The 23879-nt window shown below is 41.3% G+C and overlaps 2 protein-coding genes across 10 annotated transcripts in view; one reads left to right on the top strand and one right to left on the bottom strand.

The window, feature by feature from the left end:
- The window catches only part of LOC112139378 (protein Dok-7), a 77104-nt gene extending 72391 nt beyond the window's left edge, over positions 1-4713 (top strand). For 6 of the 8 annotated variants that reach the window (XM_036211123.1, XM_036211169.1, XM_036211138.1 and 3 more), the window contains 5 exons: positions 13-84; positions 453-507; positions 1353-1490; positions 1562-1771; positions 3825-4713. In XM_036211123.1, coding sequence (XP_036067016.1) covers positions 13-84; positions 453-507; positions 1353-1490; positions 1562-1771; positions 3825-3871 — 522 coding nt within the window. In that variant the 3' untranslated portion in view covers positions 3872-4713. The remainder of the gene's footprint in view (positions 1-12; positions 85-452; positions 508-1352; positions 1491-1561; positions 1772-3824) is intronic. The other 2 variants (XR_004947546.1, XM_024262161.2) reach the window with 2 other exon arrangements.
- A 49-nt stretch (positions 4714-4762) lies between these two features.
- Positions 4763-23879, bottom strand: part of lrpap1 (low density lipoprotein receptor-related protein associated protein 1) — a gene marked incomplete at its 5' end in the record, with an annotated part of 83605 nt that continues 64488 nt past the window's right edge. For both annotated transcript variants that reach the window (XM_036211206.1, XM_024262164.2), the window contains 6 exon segments: positions 4763-5211; positions 8143-8319; positions 10220-10302; positions 10606-10761; positions 17964-18084; positions 20660-20790. In XM_036211206.1, the coding sequence (XP_036067099.1) occupies positions 5143-5211; positions 8143-8319; positions 10220-10302; positions 10606-10761; positions 17964-18084; positions 20660-20790 (737 nt within the window). In that variant the 3' untranslated portion in view covers positions 4763-5142.

Below are 23879 nucleotides of genomic sequence, written 5' to 3'. Positions count from 1 at the left end.
CTCCTCACACAGGGCTGTCAGGGTTGGAGCGACTACATAACTGCAGAGCAGCTGCGATCGGTGAGGAGCAGACACTCCACGCAGGTGAGTTCCTGCAGGTCAGAAACCAGAACCAGGGAGTTTCACCCAAACATGCCTGGGTCATCATGCTGGCATCAGGCAGTTCCCAGAAGTCCCTGTTTTAGGCTCCTTCTGGACTGGAATGGGTCATGGAGTCAGTGTGGGGGGGGGGTCACAGCTGATGACATGATCAGAACGTATGTTGCGCTGACCAAATTTCTACTCAAATTAAAGCCGTGAGCAGTGCAGTGATCAGAACAGCTCAGATCCTGGAACAGACCGGCTGAACTGACATGAAACATCAGCTAACGTTTGCTGTGCTGCTCACACGGAGGGTCGGCTCATTTGGAATGGGAGGTGAAAAGATGAACCTGTTTGTGTTTGTCCTAAAGGTCACCAGCTCTCCACCAGCAGACCTGGCACCCTGCAGAACTGCAGCCACACTCGGTACGTGTTTGTGAATGTGAACCGTCTCCTGCTCCTGATTCACTGTCTGCTGGGTGCATGCGTGGGGAGAAAAAGACTCACTCTGATTTCTGCATGCGTAATTTGTTGTGTAAATTAGGATTATGTGCATATTCTTCATTTGTAACTCTTATATGTTTTGTACATAAGTAAAAAAAATACAAAATTGAACAAAAATACAAAATACAATTTACACATGCACAAAGTAAAATGACAACAGCTTGAAACTAATTACACATACAAATCTTTAAAAACTACACACGAATCAATTGTTATGCACACGCATCAGTTACACATGAATCTATTGTGAGACTCTTCACGTCTCAAAATTTGTTCGTGAGTGATGTGTTCAAGTACTACTAGAATGCTTGTTCATCATAGTTTTCTTCTGAACTGTTTTAAACTTCGATTGTGAATAATATCCGGTAAATCTTGACATATTCCCACTTTCCTAAACAGATATTCCTGATAATATAAAAAAGTCTAAATAAGCGTTTTAAAAGACTTATCCCTATATAAATAAGAATACTTTCCAGAAAAGAGCGCTTCCCATCTGCACCAGCTCGTCTGACAGCGCCTCTGACACCAGGCTCCGTCCTGAGGGATAGGAAGCGATGCTGGACCCTTGTGTGTAAATTGTATTTTTTCTTATTTTATAATTTTTTCGCCTATGCACAAAACGTATACGAGTTACGAATCAAGAATTATGCAGAGTGAGTCTATTTTCTCTCCATAAGTTAGAGCTTCACATAACATCTGCACTTCCATGGAAATGATATGAAAACAAGCTCAGAATAAAGGGAGTCAGCTGTGGGGGCTTCTCTCAGCAGAGCCCCCCCTCTGTGTGGAAGGCAGCTTTGGTGAATGGAGAGGTCAGAGGATGAGGATGCTATCTCCTCCTCCATCCTCACCGCCTCCTCCTCCTCCTGTCACCTCCCTCCTCCACAGGCCAACATCCGCGAGTGGTAGGATCAGCTCCTCACTGCTGCATGGAGGAGAGTGCGCTCCTCCTGATGCTTTGTGTGTTCTCCTTCAGCGTCGCTCCAGTCTCCTGTCAAAGCTCCTCCATGTGCCTGGCTCCACGCTGGGCCTCGCTGGGGAGGTGCTGGTAAATGTGCAAACGTCTCCAGGAGCCTCCTCTCAGCCGAGGAGCTCCTGAACATGCAGCCGGAGCGGCAGGAGCCCAGCTCTGCTCCTTTAAGTCGTCCACATGGAGCTGCAAGAGGAGGCGATCTGCAGAAACCCAGTAAGAACGAGCTTTTACCTCATCTGAACACTTCCTTTTCTACATCTTTTGATCATTTTGGTTCCTTCTTTGCATCGTGTGAAAATATGTAGATCACTTTCATCTTTCTAGTGATTTTTCCAAAGAAAAGGCATTACTAAGGGAAGTTTTAATGAAATAATACAACTTTTCACCCATTTTATAACCTTCATCAACCTAACGTTACCATGGTAACAGCAATAAAAGACATCGACAGGCTCAGTGTTTGCGTCTGTACTTGTTTTAATTATTAGTTTTGTTCCTCAGAAGAAATGTTTGATTTTCAAGGTTTTCAAACATCTGCTCCTCTAAAGATTCATTTGAGGAAATTCCAATCGGAGAAATAGAAAAACTTGAAGAATTGCCTCAGAAAAGAATGATTTGTGAAAAGCTCTAAATTTCAGTCACCTTCCCGCTCTGCCATGTCTGCACTGTTGCCATGGTGACGAACCCATCAAGCGTTTTTTGCCAAACTTTTTTTCCAGTTACACAACTTCTGGGAGTTTGCCCCCTGTAACATCACTGCGCAAACACTTTTAAAGGTCTCTCTTTAAACCACCTGCAGGCTCATGCTGACGGTATCCATGGCAACATGAGATGCGCCACACTGGCCGCTGTGATCCTGACAGAGGTGTGGGTCATAAAAGATGACTCCCCCCTAAAGTAAAGTCTGTGGATGGATTGAGACTCGCTGCTCTTAATGAGAATCAGGGAAACGCGAAAAAGTTTAATTCAATCCCAACTTTGAACAAGTGAAAAACCAAAGAAATGGAATTAAGAGAACACAAGGTTTGACTCTGAGGTTGTGTCTGAATTCCCTCACTACTCCCTAACCTCTGAAAGACTATTTAGTGCCCAGGATCGTAACACAATTCAGACACAGGCTAAAGACTTCTCTTTTTCAAAGTAGAATGTCGTAACCATTCGTAGAAGTGAAAACCTAACAAATAGACATTTCACTAAAACTTTTTATGAATCCACTGATGACGACAACTTGGATGAAAAAAAACGCATCGTTTTCATATGAAAATTGTTCCAATGCATTGTGGTCTATCTTACTAATCTAATGAGCATCAACAGTTTATTGTTATATCACCTTTCCTTCATTACTCACTTCATGTGTTTTCACCATTTTGTAGTGCTGTTCAAATCTACGATTCCAAAATCAAGTGCACTATAAATTTCCCAGAATTCTCTGCAAAAAGCCAGTGTGCATCAATGCTCATGGCTAATGTAGACAACCATGCATTACGTTTGAACAATTGTGGTTAAATAAAAAAAAAAAAAACGATTAAAGTTGTCATCAACAGAACACAGTAAATTCATAGATAGTCTTCGTACAGTGAAGTCATATTTGTTGTATCAAAAACAAAACAAAACAAAAACTGGTGAGCATGGAGTCTGATTGCTTTTACAAATCCAGGGCACTAGATATACAACAGACTTTATTGATCCCGAGGAAAACCGGTGATAGAGCGACACATCCAAAGACAAGTTGCCCAGAGGTAAGAAAAGATCCACCAGGAAGTTCAGCAAAAATCAAGGATCTTCAACCTGTGTCGCAGTAGAAACAGCAACAATACATCCACATTTAAGCAACACTGATTCACAAACAAGAGATCACACAAAGCACCCCCACGCCACGCTCTGCTTGTCACACTTTCGGGGCTTTGTTTTGGTAAAGCCAGGGAGTGTGTCCTTGTCCTGGGAATGGCTGAGAAACAGTTGGAAACAGCTGGAGAAGTAGTCACTAATTTAGGACCATTTTCATGGTTTCCTCCAAGTTGAACCACAACTTGGAACACCAGGGGGGAGGAGCAACACAGTCCAGTTCTCATATATAGTCAATGCGCACCAATGCACACTAGTTTTTAAGACTCCTGGGAAATTTCTAGGACACTGAATTTTAAGAATTGTAGCCTCGGACACCTCGACAGAATAGAAAGATCCAGAACATTTTTCAACACTTCTGTTGTCATAAAGGACGTTTCATGAGCATTGTTCTGAGGATGACGTGGTTTCTCTTCTCCAACAGACCCACCCCATCAGGTGCCCTCAACTGGACATGGAAGCGGCTCGTAGAGCGGGGGGAAGAGTACGTCAGGGGCGGGAAGGACAGGCTGAGCCAGCTGGAGCGGAGGCCCCCAAACCAACTCTGGACACCCCTCCCCCATCTCTTCACGCTGCCCACAACAGCAGCTTTCCACATCTCTTATCAGCATTTCCCACAAACCTCTTGCTGACTGTTATGCAAAGAAAACAGCTCTCCAGGCAGAACTTCCTCCTGCCGGTGCTGGGGGGCTGGGGGGGTTCTGTCTTCACATCAATAGAACAGCTGCTCTCCTCACAGCCTTCCTGCAGTTTGTTAAACTGAAGCCACATTTTCCTGCTGTAAGTTTTGCTCTGCTCTGATCCATCTATCTATCTATCTATCTATCTATCTATCGAGAGAGACAGAGACAAACACAAACAGTGAATGACACCCCCCCTCACAATAACACCTTAAAGTTGTATCTCTCAGAGACTGACTGGTGCAGCTATCCATGCATTTATTTCAGAGCAGTGAAGCTGGAATAAGCAGCTTAGCGTTGATCTCAGGTGAAAATTACATTTACCCCCCCTCTCCGTGCCGCCAGAGCGGGACACAGCGGAGCCATCATTAGTCACCAGAGCCATCAATGCTCTCGCTGCTCCACGGTGAAAGGCTGCAGCTGACCCCCCAACAATTGAAGGAATGATTGAATATTTGATTTCAGTTTACAGATCCGAGCTCCTCACCGTCTGAGGAAGAAAAGACAGTAGAGTAAAGTCAGGAAGAGCCGGGCTGTAAATAATAAATTTTTGTTTAGATCAGACAGTACAAGTGACATCTGTAGTGTGTGTTGTTTTGTTTATGTTCCTGAACAATAAAGGTTTCATTTTCACTGCTCTGTGTTTCCATATCAAACTCTCAGATTCATCAGGAAAATAACGAAGTGTCGAGGGACCAGCTCGGCCAACAGCGACGGCGGCCTTCCTGATCTCGCATTTATTTTCACAATTATCAGCAGACCACCCTAGAAGAACAACAGGGGGTGGGGGGCGCTCCATCTGTGAACAGTAGCCTACACAATAAACTGCTGGCTGAACATTTTCACTCTGTACTCAAATGTTTAAACAAACAAATACAAAACAATAAAATCAACAAACCTGAAATGAGGATTTTACAAGATTTACAGGGACAGCAGATGGATTTATACAAACCGTGGTCATTTAGTGATGCCTACACTCTAAGAAAAGTAGAAAATCTTCCATAGAAAACAGTTCATTTGGACCATTATTTTCTTTGAACATGGTAACACTCCAGAAGCCTCTCACAACTCGTTGTGCTGGAGACCCTGACGAGAGATCTTGTTGGACAGCTCCTGCATGTGCTTCTTCATCTGCAATCAAAAGAAAACCAATGACTGTGGAGCCGGTGTGAAGCAGCCTGCTTTAACCAAGATATCTAATGTACATATGTTTCCTGTAATGTCCAGCAGGGGCAAACTGGAAGGTCTAAAACAGTGTTTTTCAACCTTTTTTGAGCCAAGGTACACTTTTTTTAATGAAAAAAATCCCGCGGCACACTAGTATCCAAAAGGTAAAAAATGTTGGTCTGTATTGATGTACAGTCTTTCCACAATCTAGACTACATTTTTATATTAGTGGGAAGCGTCATTGCAGCGCAGAGTTGCTTTCACTTTAACCCAGTGTTTCTCAATCTCAATCCCCCCCCCCACACACACACACACACTATCACTTTTTGCTGCAAATGTCATTTGCTTAAGTTAAACATATCTCTTCAAAACAGTCTCCATATTATCATGAAAGAATAATTAAAAAAAAAAAACCCAAAACTTCTAAATAATAATCAGTTTTTGTATTTTTATTTTTTTAAGAATACTTCCAAAACTATCAGACAAAGTAAAAACGACAGTCTTCCCTTGTTTCCCTCCACAATAGTGATGGAATTCTGTCTCTTCTGAGAGATTCAGTTCTTTTACATTAGATCTCTGAAAACAGCGGCTCTTTCTGTTTGATTTATTATAAAATACTATATAAGATTATGCACAAAATCAATGATGTAAATATGATTTTATTAATATGAAGTGTAAATTATCTATATGCTGTTATTTATACCTTCCTATCTACCAGTGTTAAATCAGGGCCGTTTGGATGAACACAGAGCTGATACCATAGTGATGGTAAATGTTTTAGATTTGTGAAAATGGATAATTTTCCCCGGCACACCAGAACATCTCTCACGGCACACTAGTGCGCTGCGGAACACTGGTTGAAAAACACTGGTCTAAAACTAAGAACTCAAGTCCATTTGAAAGGACTACATTAGAGCTGTGAGGGGCGTCGTGCTGCATTAACTGCCCCTGCAGCCCCACTTTGACCTGCTGTGGCTGACAGAGCGGCTGATTCAGACCGTCACGCTCCCCCTCTGCCACCATGGTGGCAAATTCATGGAAATAAAGCTTTTTTCAAAAAAGTACGGAAGCTGAAAACATCTTCCGTAAAAAAGCCTGACAGATGTTTTGTTTATAGACATTAGACAATTAGACATAGCTTTATTAATCCCTTTGGGACACACCCTGGGGGGAATTAGGTGGTGGGCAGCAGCCGTTCTCGACAGCGCTTATCGGCCAGAAAAGACACATGAGGGTACAGGAAAGGAAAGATGTCAAAAATCAAGTATCCTCAGCCCGTGTCGCAGAGGGCGGCATGAGTTAAAAGTACAAGCAAAAATACATCAACATTGAAGCACATTAATTTCACGAGACAAAAAGGTCCACAAACTGACTCCCAACACGTCCAGCCAGGTGGCAGCCATCCGCGGTCGCACAGCACTCTAAGGCACAGTCGAGGGGGGCCTGGAAGGAAGAGTCACCAAGGCGTTGAATTTGTGGTGAAGGTCATGGGCAGGGGAGGAATGCGGGTTTCCATGACAACCGGCGCAGTTTCAGCTGAGTTGTTTTGGTACAGTCGGGGGGTTCCTGATTAGAGATGTTTGTTTTCTCGCAGACAGACAAAACTTTCTGTGTGCCTGCTGAAGTCCAGGTGCTGCGTTATGGCGGAGAAATTCACAGATCTGGTCAATTTTCTTGATTCCCTCCAAGTCGAGCAGACACTCGCTCCATGATGGTTTCCAGCCTTCCAAGGGAGACTTCGATGCGATACACACGGACAGACAGAGCATCGATCTTGGCCTCCAGTCCATTCAATTTATCAGTCTAAGTCTGTACGTCTCTCTGCGTCTCAGCGCAAAGCACTCCCAGTCCGCCCTTGTCAGAGAGCCACTTCGCCACGTTCCGGTACATCCAGGTTCCACCAGTTCCAATCAGCAGAAAGCCGGAGACCAGTAATCCAATGATGTAAACATCTTCAACATCTTCCAGAGAGAGTTGCGACAGGCAGAAAATTCTCCATTTGCCCCAAGGATCATTCACATATCCAGCCGCAGACGTGCCCCCTGGGCAGGTAGGATCCGCTTTCCCACCTCGCATGGTGGAATAAATTTGGTCAATCACATTCGCAGCCCAGCAGATCAGATCCATGTTTCTTGAAATTGAGAAAAACTGAGAGTAGTCACAGTAGGACTGGGGAGACGAGACAAAGAGCCTTGGTAGGGAGATAGATAAGGGAGCTCAGAGAAAAGCGTCCGCCCTTGGTGAGTGCCCGAGTGTTGTTTTCTTGTTATAACGAGATCCACTATCTCATTATCACGAGCTAACTTATTATCTTGTTACATTGCGATAACTGTTATTTGTTATAACATGATAATAATATAATCCGTTATCTCATAAAAAGTTATCTTGAGAAAATAACTTATGTTATCTTGTTATACAAGATAACTGTTATAATGAGATAATATCCTGTAATACACAATAATAACTCGTTATAACGAGATAATATCTTGTTATACGAGAAAATCATAAAAGTAGGCAGGCAGTCTTTGACTTCTGTAAAACGGTGGCTTTTCTGTTGTTTTAGCAACCATTTAAAGTCAATGGTTCCTCTTCAGCAGCAGCTGTAACAGTTCTTGACTCGACATGTGTCAAGCAGGAACTCCCAGCAGGAACTTTTATTCGTCTTCTGAAACCACTGATCACTGCTGGACTGTAGGATTTATGGATTCATTGAAAACTCAATCACGACTGTGCGTTTGATGTTTGCTCGTGGAGTTTCAGGGTTTTACAGAAGGATAAACTGTTAATGAAAAAGCTTGTCTGAGTTATTCGCACATTTCCACATGGAGAGTATTACTGCCGGACCACAGGGACGGTTGGGGTCATAAGAGGTGCAGAGTAACGACAGGTTCTCACCTTGTAGCCCATCTCCCGCGTCTTCTCCGAGAGCGTGTTGTACTTCTCCTGGGTCCTCCTGAGGTGGTCTTTGTCCCCCAAGTTCTCCACGTGCTGCAGCTTCTGGTGGGACAGCTCCAGCTGCTCCTTGTAGTGGCTGTGCTTCTCCACCTTCGTCTCAAAGTGATGCAGCTCCTCCTGAAAGCAAACACAGACTGCTTTATCTTCCAGCGCGAGCTTATCTGCAGAGCGGAGAGGAAATGTCAGAATTCTAGTTTCAGGTTTCCCTGTGATCCTGAAGTGCGATACATAAGGACGTGCACGTGGAGGAGAGGATGAGAATGATCTGGGACGAAGATGCATTGAATGTTCAATGGGCCACTGACTCACTTTTGTTTAGCATGTTCAGTTATACTGAACTGATAATGCAGACTGAGAAAAAGACAAAACAGAACAGAGCTCGTGTGGATGAAGAAAGAAATGAACTTTAACCTCTGACATGATGCTATGGATAACAACTTAACACGATGTTTAACGTTAACACGATGTTTAATGTTAACACGATGTTTAACGTTAACACGACGTTTAACGTAACATGTTTAATGCTAACACAAAATTTAATGTTAACACGATGTTTAACGTAAACGCGACGTTTAATGTTAACACGACGTTTAACGTTAACACGATGATTAACGTTAAAATGATGTTTAACGTTAAAACAACGTTTAACGTAACATGTTTAATGTTAACACGATGTTTAATGTTAACATGATGTTTAACGTAAAAATGATCTTTAATGTTAACATGATGATTAACGTTAAAATGACGTTTAACGTTAACACAACGTTTAACGTAACATGTTTAATGTTAACACAATGTTTAATGTTAACACGACGTTTAATGTTAACACGATGTTTAACGTAAAAATGATCTTTAATGTTAACGCGATGTTTAATGTTAACACAACGTTTAACGTAACATGTTTAACATAAACGTGATGTTTAATGTTAACACGATGTTTAACGTAAACACGATGTTTAATGTTAACTTGATGTTTAACGTTAACTCGATGTTTAACGTTAACACGATGTTTAATGTTAACACGATGTTTAACGTAAACACGATGTTTAATGTTAACACGATGTTTAACGTAAACACGATGTTTAATGTTAACTCGATGTTTAACGTAAACACGACGTTTAACGTTTAAACGACGTTTAAAGTAACATGATGTTTAATGTTAACATGATGTTTAATTTTAACACGATGTTTAACGTTAACACGATGTTTAATGTTAACTCAATGTTTAACGTAAACACGATGTTTAATGTTAACACGATGTTTAATGTTAACACGATGTTAAATGTTAACACGACGTTTCATTTATCAGCTGATGCAGAGCAGGGTCAGTAACAATGTATGAAATAGTTCACTTGTGAAAAATTGAAGCTCACCATGCGACGCCGAGCACGGTGGAGCGTGCTTGCTAAAGCGATCCTTGAGAAGCTGGCTGGCCGGCAGACAGGACTGGAGGGGGTAAGGGTAGCCTGTGTGGGACTACTGTACTTGTGTTTTTTTAATTATTATTATTTTCATCAAGACAATAATAAGAGATCTTTTAGTTACCTCAAGCTACCAGATTCAGACCACACCTCCCCCACTCAGCCTGCCACCCCAGCTCTGCCCCTTTTTTTGCATTTTTCAAATCTGGGCTAAAAGTCGAGTCAGCCTCCAACTGTACTGTTTGGTGCCCTTTAAAGTACTAATAATTGATGTACTGTAAGATTTCTTCTGTAAGTGAGCATAATGAGCGGGATGATGCCCTTTTGGGGGTCCATTATCGGAAAATAATGACGCCCCATCTACGTCGTCCATTCATGTCTGATAATCGACGCCTCGTCTGACAATATCTGTACTGAACCCATGTTCCAAGTTGCTGTTCCAGCTACTAACTGACGATTAGGCCAGAGCATTAATATAGATCAATCAGGCTATGTGATCAGAACAACTTTTTTATGTGTCCATTATCTCTTTTTAATGGACACCCTCCAGCCAACCAGAATGGAGGATCCACCCGACCGTGGTCTGTGAGCCGCACCTTCAGAGAGTCCAGTTCGTCTCCGCTGAGGTTGGCTCTCTTGGCCGCCTCCCACAGCTCGATCACACGAGGCTCCCGGAACTCTACAGGACAAAGACGGAGGAGGTGAAGAGAGGATCCAGACAAACATCCACAGACACACCCATGACCCGGCTCCTCTCACTCCGTCCACAACATTCAGCTCATTCAGACCAAAAGATCAATGAGGACTGAAGGGAGGTAAACCAGCATCTCTGAAGCTTCAGAGCTGCAGTGTGTGAGGAGAGAAAGGGTTGGAGCAAACGCAGCTCACAGAGAGGACACCACGGCGCAGCGGGCTGAGTGTTGCTACGGTTACACGGAGGAAGCTGCTGAGATAAAGAAGCGGCGCCCCATACGGCTCTCACCGCTGTCTTCACTGAAGCCCTTGTGGCTGATCTTGCGGAGGCGCTCGAAGCCGTGGTTCAGGTCCCTCATCTTCTGCTTCAGCTCCGTGTGCTTCTGCTGCAACACCGGCTCCGTGGCGTCCCCCTCCAGGGGGGAGATCACGTTCTTGTGTGTTTCTGCGGGGACGAAGAACCAAACTAAACGTCCTAAACGTGCAGAGAAAAACCCAAACAAAGGCCAGCCAGGACACTGTCGGCAATTTACATTTGGAACGAGAGAACGGTGGGGCTGGGGGGAGGTTCAAAAAGCATCAGACGGGCAGACAAATGCCCCTGAATCGCTGGCACCAGCCCCCCTACTCCACCCTGAGGGAGCCGTCAGCTCCGCTCACAGATCAATGTGATGAGCATTGAGCTTGACGGGGGGCGGGGGGTGCTGTTACCACCAACACGGAGAGCATTGATGCTGTTGTTGGCTGATATTCACACACTCACTTCTCCACCCAGCAAACTTTAGCATCTGGAAATCAAAGTTGCTCTCAAAGCGATGGTCTTTGAGTCGGTTCTGAATGTTAGAGATGCTTCCTCCTTAACAACAAACATGTGGAAACCAACAGAACCCAGAACCTCTAACCAGTGCCGGGTGATATGATGATATATATAGTGCGGGTGATAGAAAAGTGTCCATCGTCCCATTTCTCCTCTATCGTTGATATCGTTGCTAAGCTAATTTGATCAATTATTACACCAAATATGTCATTATCAGACCCTCCAGGACTTCGCACAATTTGTTGTGCACCCTGCAACTTTTTATTTTTACCGCAACTTTACCAATCTACCGTGACAACAGCCATGGATGACGACGCAGCTTCATGACCGTTTCTCTTCTGACTCCTCAGCGCCTGAGAGAACCTTCTCTAAAACAGAGCAGATCATTGCTGAGTAGAAACCAGATCAGCTCCTGTGAGACTTGGTCTTCCTCGATCAGCAACTCACCAGTGATGCTTTTAAAATAATGAAGAAGATTCTGTGGAGAATATGGAGATCTGAGGATTAATCTGCTTAAGATTTTTTTCTGAAAAATAATTTTATCCTAAGTATGTTTAAATCAACACACAAATATTTGGGTTATTGTAAGCAGAGAGGATCAAAAGTTCATTTTGTGTTTCACGTTTCTATTCATGTTAAATGACAGCACAACAATGTTATATATGGTGATGATGAAGTATTTTCCTAGTGCAGGGGTCAGCAACCGTTAACAGTAAAAGACACATTTGGGCTCGTTTTCTACTGATCAAAACCTAGAAGGAGCCGCAAAGATTTACTTTAGCCTTTAAGAAATTTGGATTTGCATTCATTAACTTCTTTTTTTTTTTTTTTGATAAATATGAATTATGTCTATTTTTTTGCACGAACAAAAGCAAAAATATATAAAAAAAACTAGCATCTCTCAAAATTGTTTTTTTTTTTAAATATTTTTACATTTTACCTTAGTAGATGCCAAATTAACCAAAAGCTAGCTTGATTCTTAATTACTAGCTGATCTGGAAAATAACCTAAAATTCCTCAGTAAACTAAATTTGTCAAAAACGTTAGCCTGTTGCTAAAATAGAATCTAAACTCTACATTAACCTTAAAAGCCCCAATAAATAATAAATTAGCCAAAAACATTAACCTGTTGCTAAATTAGCCTAAAACCCAGTAGATAACAAATTAGACAAAAATGTGAGAATATTGCTAAAATATTAACTAAACACAAAATTAGCATAAAAAAACTCAGTAGAAGCCAAATTAGCTTAAAAAAAGATAGCCTGTTGCTTAATTACTAGCTGAACTCAAAAATAGCCTAAAATTCTTCTGTAAACTAAATACCGGTAAGTCAAAAGTCTGTTGCTAAAATAGAAGCTAAACTCTAAATCATCCTTAAAATCCCCAGTAAATAATAAATTAGCTGAAAAAATTCACACAATAAAGAGAAACATGATTACAATTGCGGGAATGCTTTAAAACATTCACTCAATAAATGCTAATAAGGAAATTCTTACTTTAAAAAAAATGCTATTATTTTATTTATCTTCAGTCAGAGAGCCTCCGTGGAGACGTAAAAGAACCACACGGGGCTCTGGAGTCGCAGGTTGCAGACCCCTATCCTAGTGCATGTGTCACAATAAAAAGAGTTGGAATATGAGAATGTGAAGTTTATTTCATAGTTAACATTTTTTAGGCGCATTTCAAAACAATTATAAATTAAAAACATCACAACTTTTCCCAAAAGCTGCCAGAACATCAGGCATTTTATTCAGAGAATAGCTGAAAATATCCTATATATATATATATATATATATATATATATATATATATATTGTGACATATATCGTTATTGCGATATAAAATATTTTATATCGTGATATACATTTATTTTTCCCAATTGCTCAGCACTGCCTCTTAAGCTACAAAAATGTAAGAAAGCACATTCCTAAACAGACGTTTAGCCCATGGTGTTCACACTGGACAAGCAGGGAGGGGCTTCTTCTTCATTTACTGTTTACTGGCGCATGTTCACCACGTACAGAAGGAAGAGGTTTAGTGCAAAGCATTAAACCAGTGTAAATCTTGCTCCAGGTTTAATAAGGGTTCCTACATGTTTCTTCAGGTAAAATTTTTCTTTTTAAGACCTTAAAGAGACTATAAACATGGACAAATTTGTAGGGGTATTCTGGAACTGGAGATATTCGAATATTACAATTAGTTGAAAACAATTAATTGAAAAACAATCGATTTAATCAATTGTACTAAAGAACTTGATAAATGCAGGAATGAACCTCCTTTGCTCGTTTTATTCTCCTCTAACTTTACCTTGTACATCTTCATCGTCACTCTGAATCTTCCTCTTCAACAATCTTCCTGCATTGATCATTTTTCAAGGACTTTTACTGATAAAAATGAATTTATTTGCTACAAGTTTCACTTCTGTCATTACATTATTGTTTTATCTTGAACTTCAAATCACAATTGTGTTCAGAAACTGCATAAATCATTTATTGTTTGTTTTTTTGTCCCATTGCAAACTAGCCAACAAACACAAACGATCCAACCTCCAATTTTCATAGAAAAATGCCTGTGAATGAATTAAGCGTCCCTGGGCAACAAATCAAACGTACCCCATGCGACACACATGTGTGATGTGTTTATGTAATAAACACAATTAATGGTTAACATTAGAGGAGAGAGGGATATAAATCCCATTTCGTAGCGATGATGAAAAATTTTATATATTACTTTTTATGGAAATGTATTAATTAAAAAAGTATATCCTTTTTCCTGATGGCCCAGTCACAAATCAGTTGCGATGCGTCGGCGATGGGTAAAAACCGAGATATTTGAACAAAATCTTGAGACAGATCTCATGAATTTGCACCCGTCGGAGGCGCTTTCCAGACGCCTGCGGCTTGTCACACCCGTCACTGTCCCCAACTTTGAACTTAAAATTTTAACATTGCTTGCAAGATTTTTAACCCATTTTGGGCATCCCAGACACAATCTCCGATGACCTACAATACCCTCCGATTAATCGGAGGCATCCTCCAAATAATCTGAGACTCGTCGCAAGATTCGTACTGGCCGGACAGTGGCCTTCTCAGCAGCCAGGGCCGCACCCACATCTGTCTTGGTCTCCTGCGCCTTCTCTCAGCACGGATCCTCTCCTCCTCAGCCAGAAGGGCCAGCATCATGCCTCCTCCCTTCTCCTCAGACCCATCAGCCTGGCCCTCAACTCTGCAACACGGCCCACACGGAGCCTCTGGGGCGGAATCAGCGCCAGCTTCTCTGCAGTTGAAGCAACTGTTCTATGTACAACCTGATGAGGGATACCACGCTACAGTGTACAGGGAGAAATACAGATGACTGAGGTCAGAAAACCCTCGAAAAAATTTAAAGAAAAGACGCTCGCAGATATCGGCTTATACCACGATTTTTCAACAAAACCGGGTCAAAATCCTTGAAAAAATCTCAGACAATGTGACTGCTCCACTTTTATTAGGATTATTGTTAGGATTGTTCAAGGATTCTTTATTTTCTACGACGACCCCCGGCCAAAACTAATCGCCGACATTGTGACTGGGCCATAATGCAATACGTTTCTATGAAGATAAAAACTGGCAGTAATCAATAAATTAATTATTTTTTAAGTTGTTTTTTTTCCTCAAGAATATCATGCATAGAATAAACATGTATATTGAAACATGTGCAACGTTTTGCCTTATTGTGAGTTCTTACAGATCAGTGAGTTGTTGTTCTGTCATTTTAAAGAGTAACAATGACATGAAGATTAAAGTGAGTGTGTTTGTGTTGACTGAGATCAGTGTGAGCAAAAGCTAGAAATGACCAGTGTACCTGAATGCAGCAATAGAGCTCTTCATAAACTCACAAAAGTGCAGAAATTCCATGCAGTCCCTGAATGCACCAGCTGATGTGGAGATTGTGAGGATTAAATCAGCGCAATAAAGTCAGAATGAAATAGGGCTGTGGATCATTGCTTAGGTGGCGATCCGATTCATGAATCAAGCTCAACGATTCACGAATCGAATCACCATTCTTACTTTTTAATATGTTTATTGCCATGTGTATGTCTATTTACTGGATGGATGAAAATTAAAATTATTTGTATTTAATCATCATTTATACATTTATTTAGAACAGGAGATCAGAATCAACAAAACTGATTAAAAAACACAAAGATTTAGATAAAAAGAAACTTTGTTTGTCCTTTTAAACTTTTGTTTTTATTAGAGCTGTCAGGCGATTAAAATTTTTTAATCGCGATTAATCGCATTGTCCAGAGTTAACTCGCGATAAATCGCAAATTTACATGTGGCCTTTTATTAAGGAAAAAAAATGTGTGCTTCGTGGAATTTTGTAGTTCTGCATTAATTATGAAAACAAGAATGGCAAAATTAATAGTTTTTATCAGAAATACTTTATTTTGTAACATTGTATTGAGATAAACTTTCTTAACAATAAAAGGCTGTAACATAAAATGCCTAACAAAAGCCCAAGTGCAAGTGAAGGGCATTTTAAATTCAAAACTTCAATCAACGTTCAGTAAAATAAAATAAAAAACATCAAAAATAACATTTCCATAACACTTTCATGTTCATTTTTTGTCAGGACCAAATCTTTTCCTCCTCTGCTGAACTACAGTAATAAATGAAATAGAGATTTATCATTTCCAATTAACTTTTGTTTTTTAAAACATTAAAGACTGAGAAAAGCGGGATACACTGTGGATAGTTTGACAGTCTGTTACTGCCGCCGCGTTCTCTGGCTGCAGCTCGATGCAGCGACGTGTCCAGCGGAGCTCACGCCATGAATATGCCGGCAGACAGACCGCTATGCTGGGGTTGGATCACGCTTAAACCTCCAGAACATTTAAAACGTCCCCCGGTGCGCTTGCTGTTCGGAACGTCGGGGGTCTGCAGCTCTCGGGACGCGGCGCCGGACGCGGGCCGGTACCACCAGACGTGGTACTGGACGCGAACTGGAGCCGGGTTAGGGTGCAGGAGCTCTCCAGGTCCTAGCGCCGGCCGGTTTTAGCTCGCAGCTCGGATGTTGGAGACCCGCTGGTGATCTAGTGAGAGCAGCCGGTGAGTTGGAGGGCGGGACGCCCGAGCGCGGTGTGGAAAGGCACGTATGAGAAAGTCCGCGATTAATGCGTCAAAAAAATTGTCAGCGTCAAGCACACGTCAGATTAATGCGTTTTTAACGCGACAAATCTGACAGCCCTAGTTTTTCAGCAGTAAAACATAAAAAGGATAAAATCACTGCTGTTTTGGATCATTTAACAACAGAATCTGAAAATGTTCTCCACAGTTTTCTATCCTCAAAGTTCTTCAGTATTCTACGTTCTAAGCATTACATATTGGTGCAGAGCTCGTATGAAAAAAGTTCTCTTTTTCTCAGCAGAATCAGCTGATTCACGTTGATTACATCCGCCTTTCAGCAGCGTGAGGCTGTTTCTTCAGAATAATCTGGAGTTTCGTTAATTACGTCAAATGTTGAAGAGTTACCATAACCAAAAGAATGTAAACACTGAACCTAAAGCTCCGATGTTAAAGCTAATTCATTTTTTCAGAAGTTATGTCTGTAAGCAGAACTTCAGTCTCAGTTTCTGAACAGAGAAAAGCTCTCACTAGTTTTACTTTGAAAACCGGAAGCTTCACCGTCACGAAGATGTGTTTACTTCCGGTGGCAGTACTGCGGCTCTTTCGGCTTTGTTTTAGTTCGTAAACTTAAAATCCTACATTCATCTGCATTTCAGAGCAAAAATACATTGTCGCCTATTGATATTTTGATCATCTTTTGCTACAATTAACTACATTTATAAAGATCGCGAATCAACAATCGTGGACGTCGCAAATATTCATACTCGAGTTTTCGGGAGCAGATTGCGAGTACCCGAGCACCTGGATACTCATCACAGCCGTAGAATGAAAATTGTGAACTATTTCTGGGATGGATGTTGGTGGTTGCCAAATGGGGAGAGATGGTAGACACTTAAAAGTCATGGTTGTGAGTTGAAGTTCCCTGTAAACGAGGATGAACGATGCTTCACCTGTCAAAGTGGCTTTTTCTCTACCCGCCAAATTAAAGTTCTACCCGCATTTGGGGGGTGTTAATTTAGAGCCCTGCTGGACCATACCAGCTGGATCCACCTGGAATCTGGAGAGCGGGAGAGAGTCTTTATGTTTCTGTGAAGCTTTTTCTACTTTTTCCTCTTCTTATTTTACACCAATATTTAACCTGACCATTCTCTTCAAGTTTATCTGTTTGTCTCTTTTAACCTGATAAACAACAACATCTAGAAGACTGAAGCCAGAAATGACACAAGCAATTGGTCAAAACAAAACGTTGAAAACGTATCAAATGTAATGTTCAGGAGTTGATCTAAGAACATGGTTAAAAAGAGACAAAAATCCAGAGAAAAGGACACTTTTAGGTCTAAGCTTGGCTCATAAAAATGTGGAGCTAAAGCTGTCCTTCAGGAAGCCTGGAGACTAATTGCTGAGAATCATTCTGTATGAAAGTTTAGAAATAAAAACAGAACAATTTGTTCTTTTGTTTGTATTTCCAAACAACTGATCTGTTTCCAGGAAAAGGCTCAAGGTTTTTTTTTCATAACAAAACCCCCTCAGATGATGAAGTCTGCAGCAGGAACTGATGTGACTCACGAAGGCATTTAACAAGCATTCACACTCTTTTAGGAGCAGCTTCTGTTCTGTCCAATCACAGCCTGAGCTTTGCCGTTAGCATGAAGGGAAACCATGGGGATAGGTAGCCGGCACTGAGGCGCATGAACCTGCGGGCTCGCCGTAGCGACTCACCCTCAGTCCTGCTGACCGTATCCATCAGGATGTTGTACTCGTGGATCTTCTCCTTGTGGTGCTGGAACTCTTTCTTCAGGTTCTCCAGCTCCTTCTCAGAGAATTTAGCAGAGTTCCTGGCCTGTTGGAGATGCAAACAAAAAGGAAGTTGAGATGTCTGAGAAGTTTTAGACCGTATTGGAAAAGAATCATCCAGAAGAAACAGATCTTTGGACCCCTCTGAGAGTCTGTCTCGAGGCTAGAAGCTCAAGAATGGATGAACAGACCGCCTTACTGGACAGAGTGAAATCTGTGGGTGGAGATGTTTTTCTGTTCTGATCTGCATGCAGGTGCAACTCCGGATTTACACTGATCGTAAATGTCTCCCCTCCCCCTGGAGGAGTGGTTTGTCCTCCCGCCCCCGTGTTGAGTAGTTCAACCAAAAATTTAGCAATCAGGCCCTATGGTCCCTCCTTGTAAAATGCATGTTTCATGTCATAACAGACGTTTTCTTTTAGTACTTTCAAAATTACATTTTTGTCATCTGATGAAAATGAACGCTGGCATTATCTGCCACGTCCGCATGCATTAACGGGCAGGTCACATTAAATATAACTGGATGAATTTTATTCTGAAAGTACAACAGAGGCCTTTGTTTTGAAATCTGGACCCAGATTAGAAGAAATCATTACACCTGCTCTACAAAACTAAATAATTAGCAAGAAAGTCAAAAAGTACCTCAAGGATGTTGAAGTCTCTCATGAAAACTAAACTCATTTTGTAAGAATGAGATCTCAGAAGCTTTTTTTCTTTTTTTAAATTTTAGCTAGCACCAGCTAACCGGCACCAGCTAGCCAGCACTAGCTACATTAAGATTCTTTAACCATGACATTATAAACATTTTTAAAAAAGCAAAAATATTATGTCTTAAAACTTGCTAAAAAAGACATTTAAACCTTTTTTATTTTAATTTTTGGTAGCTTGTGTCATTTCTCTTAAAAGGTCTCTGTGTTTGACTGAGCAGCTTAGCTCAGAGTTTTCCCTCCTTTTTTCCCCACATCCAGCCTTACTCCAGCTACCCTTACGGTGGGATATGGGCTGTCTGTGGGGAAAACATGAAAAGCATTTAACTCAGCACTTTCACATGGTCCCTTTCCTTTTTATTTGCTATCAATATCTGCATTAAGACTTGAACTTACATCTGGTAGACATAATATTTATAACAGTGTTCTACAATAATGACAAACTACTACATTTTTGTACTATATAAAAATTTATAAAAATGTACAGTTTGATAAAGCTTCAATTTGTGACAGCAAGTGAAATGAGTGGAAGCAAAATCTCCCTGCTCTGCTCCATTCTGATACATGCACTTACAGACAAATAGATTTATGAACCTGTTTGTTTTCCTGGTCTGTGCTGGAATCTGGATCAGAACTGTATGGCTGAATATAAAACCATATTACTCACAATCTTTATTCCACTGCAATGTTAGCTTGGGAGTGTGAGGGGCTGTAAGTCAACGGGAGAGCGGGTAAACACAGATTTAATGAGATTTCAGGGTGAGGGTTACTTCACACGAACGGTTCCGTCCACAACTCAGAGGAGAATTTCTCATGAATTCTTGCTGCCCTGCAGAAACTATGTCCTTTTAGATCTTGGCTAAAAACAGCAGAATTATAATGAAAAGAGCAAACTAAAATACTTTGAAAACAGATCAAATATAGTTGGAGTACAATATTAAAAAATGCTTCACAGAGCTGAAAATCTAAAAAAAAAAAAAGAAAAACTTTTAAAGGTTTTGTGATCAGTAGAGCCATTCATTTTAATTTTTTGAATTTACTTTTGTTTTTTGAAACATTTCCCTTTTCGTTTTTTAGAATCTTTGGTTTGTGGGATTTTGTTTGGATTTCTAAAACTTGATGTTGTTTTTACTTATGTGATTTTTGTTTTTAATTGTCATTGAGATCTTAATGTTTTGCCTCGATTAATTTGTTTATGTGATTTAACCTTCAGAGCCACCATAACTAACCCTAAAACACCTAATAATGCCACAATGACACCTGAAAATCTGTTTTTGTAGCTTGCCATACATCTTCCATCATTCACACGATCACCGTAAATCGGCTGATTCTGACGCGGGAAAAAAAAACGGCTCGAAAATATTACTAACGTAGAGCGCTCATAATGAGCGCGCTGTGCCATGAAGCTGCTTTTCTCTTAAGATGCGGCCACTCCTCTCTTTGGTCAGTCAACCAAAAACCTGAACTACCCATACATGTCAAACCCTGTATGGATGCATGGGACTAGAAGTTTGCAGTTTGAGCTTCTTCTCATCATTTGTTTATGTGTAGAAGTTCTTGGACCTTAAACAGTAAAAGTTTCTGCAGCATGAATTTAGCTGCAGAAACTCTTCCGGGATTGAAATGATCCATTTTAAATACTAAACAACTCTCAGGACTTCTTTTGGGACACGGTCTGCTTTACAGCACAAAGCCCTTCTTCATATTTTTACATGCTGTGCAGCTGCAGGCAGATAAAAAGTCAATTGTGCATTAAGTGTTCGCTTATTTTCTTCCTGCAAACAGCAGAAAAAGGAAACTGTGACCCTCAACTGCGTACAGTGGATCTGCTTTAACCTGAACCAGTTTCTTCCTCTGTAAGTGAATTAAAGCATTACCCAAACTCCAACTTCTGCCCTTTTGCTACACACAAACCTTGTTCCAGAGTTTGTCCAGGCGCGGGTCCTCAAAACTGTCTCCCCCGTTGGGCTCATGGTCCTTCAGGGAATTGCTCTCAAGCGGCCGCGTGTCCCTCTTCCCATCCATCCCATACTTGGCGAGGATCACTGCACGACACCGGAGTGACACTTTAGATAAACGCTGCCGTGAAGAACGAGGCTCTCAGCTGTGACGCCACAACTCCTGACCGGAAATAATCAAGAGACACAGAAAACAACAAGCAAATTCTTCACTTAAACGAGACAACGAGGAGAAGCTCATTAATTCCACTGAAAGCTACAGCGCTGGAAAGAGAATGGCGGCGAGCGGCATCGTTAATGAAGGCTCAAAGACTGATTCAGGAAATGAGAGGTACCGCTTGTTATATTCAACCTGACCATCGCAGACTCGTCTGCTCTCCAGACAGCTTTAATACATAATAAACAGGATATTTTCTGTAGAAACCAAACCGCAGCTGACTCAGCACTGTGTCAGCACCATCATGACCCGACAGTCCCACTCGACCCCTTTAGGCTGCACCAGAGTCCACATGCAGGAAGGGTCCAGTCTGCAGAGAGGAGGGAGGCCTGCTCTCCTAAAACTCATTTCCACAGGAAAACTTGCTGAGAGGAGCGAAAATTAAAGATGGAACTGAAAGGGTCAAACTCCCATCAACCCTTGTGCTATCCTAAGCATGTTAACATTAAGCGTGGGGTCATCTGGACCCCACAAGACAGCACAATTAACTTTTTTTTCTAGGACTTTTTTCTCTTCACTGGTGTGTGTGGGGGACATAAAATCCTGTCCACCTCTGTCATGGGAGGATCACACATGTAAGGGTGGGGTCATCTGGACCCATAAGAGAGCAAGAGGGTTAAAGAAGCAGCGAGTTTGATGAAGGTCGCGTCTTCCACAGTGGAATGTGTCAAAGTCAAATCCGTCAGACGCACACAGTTATGTTGGTACTCTGATCTGATGCTCTGAATGAATGATGCTTTCTCCACTCTTACAGCATTAACCACCGGATCAGATTCATTTAATCCTCAGTGAAGAGTTTTCTTCTGGAATGTCACCTTACAGCTCTTCATGGTGGCTGTGAAACCCTGAAGAAAACTGGAGTGGACTTTACAACGGTGAAGATGCATGTGGGAGCAGGAAAACAGCAGATGTGACGGAAAAGAAGATTTTACAAGAGTCTGCTGGCGTGTTCAGGTCCAAAGTTTGCCTTCTTTGCTTTGAGGGCACTTCGTAAACGACTGCAAAGCTGCTGCTGATGTTCTTCATGTCAGTGAGATCTTCCGATTCTGATGGTGGTTTAAACAAACGGTCTACTGTGACGGCCTTCAGACAGGCTGACGGAGATGCACGCCTCTCAGTTTTACACTGCACTGCTGAAGGTAAATGTAGCATCTGCAAACTGGATTTATGTAGGATAATCACAGAATTGACTGACAGTCTTTAGTTTGTTTACAGATTCTTTTTTTTTATATCTGTGAAGTCTTTAAAGTCCTAATCATTTTCAAGGACATAATTTCTGCAGCACAGCAGGAGTTTCTTAGAAATTCACCTCTGTTGTTGGTGGAATCCTTGAGGTAAGCTTCTACTGATATATCCCATGATCCCTTTGTCAACATGCTCTCCCTCTAGCTTACAGCCCCTCACAACCTACCATAGTTGGTGCAACAAAAACGGTGGTGATGTGCGATATTGACTTTTTCAACCGACATCTGATATTTTCCTCTTGCAGCCGATACTGATAATCAACCAATATTTTTTTAAATACTTGAGAAAAAAATATTTGCTTGTGCAAAGTAAGAGAGTGTGGCTCTTATGTATTCCAAAAATATTGCAGAACTTTTACCTGCAAATAAATTGAACAGCAGGTAGTGCAAACACTATTAGCTTTTTCAGACTGCTACACATCTGTAAATAGAGAAAGCGCATTTCAATGGTCAGAATTAATGTTCAGACTTTAACTTAAAAGTGGAACAAGGATATGTTTTAAATACAAATAATGTCCAATATGATAACATGAAAAAAAGGCTTTCATTTAAAAGAGCAGAACTTACTGCTTTGTTTTAAACGGATGTGCAAAATAAATGTTTGCTTGTAGAAATGAACTTTTCATAAACATAGACAGTGGCTTGGATTCTAACAGATTAGAATCGAGCGCACCTCTCTGCTAGAAAGTTGTATTTTAGCGCGGTGTTTGGACAGGTTACTCCTGTTATATTGGTGTTTTGTCCAAACGCCAATATTTTTTTAAAAAAGTTTTATTTGGGTTTCAAATATTTATAGCCCAAAAATAGCTCCATATTCCTGCCCTTACAAGAAATATTTTTGTTACATCTGAGACAAAACGCGCCGTCTGCTTCTACTTTGGATAAATACAGACACACTTTGGACTTTTGTGCTAGCGCCAGCACTGCCATGCACACGCGTTTGTAGTCGTGCTGTAGTCGTGCGTCAGCGCAGGAATGTGTGTGTGTGTCGAGGTGTGTGTGAGCGCACTGTGACAACAGCCTACTCTCTTGTAAAGTGCAGCTCATAAAGCAGTGAGGGAGAGATGGAGAAATGCTCCTTCGTTGTGGTGCACACTGTGTCTGAACTGTGGTTGGAACGCTAAGCTAGCACCGTTTTGGGGGAGCAGACAAGTTGCAATACAAGCAAAAACTGAGTGGTAAGTGAGGAACCGTCAGCAGTTTAAGCGTTTCATTATCGGTCCATTTTATCTGCAAATGTTTTTCCCATCGAATTATCAGCGTGACGTCGTAATGTCTAATATCAGTAACCAACAGAGGTGGGACCATGTCATTGTTTTGCAAGTCCGAGTCAAGTCTCAAGTCTTTGTCCTCAAGTCTGAGTCAAATCCCAAGTCAAAAGCACTCAAGTCCCAAGTCAAGACCAACAAGTCTCAAGTCGAGTCACAAGCCCTACTATCAATGTTTCAAGTCATTTCAAGTCATTTAAAAAAACAATGTAATATTAATTACACAGATCATGTGTGCTTTTATGAACTGTATTTTACAAGCATTTTAGCTAAATTCCCACTGAGTTGATGCATCCCCACCTCAAAAATCCAAAATAATTTATCTATAACCAAAACGCAGTTTACCACATTTGAAATGTGGTAAGATGGAGACAGCAGGGAACCAGGGTAGTCTGAATATTTAAGGGGTCATACCATGATTCTTAAGCCTTTCAGAGTGAACTATAT

The sequence above is a fragment of the Oryzias melastigma genome, linkage group LG1 (genome assembly GCF_002922805.2).
Source record: "Oryzias melastigma strain HK-1 linkage group LG1, ASM292280v2, whole genome shotgun sequence".
Lineage (NCBI taxonomy): Eukaryota > Metazoa > Chordata > Actinopteri > Beloniformes > Adrianichthyidae > Oryzias > Oryzias melastigma.
The sequence above is the reverse complement of the archived record's forward strand: the minus strand, read 5'-3'. Positions and strand labels throughout refer to the sequence as shown.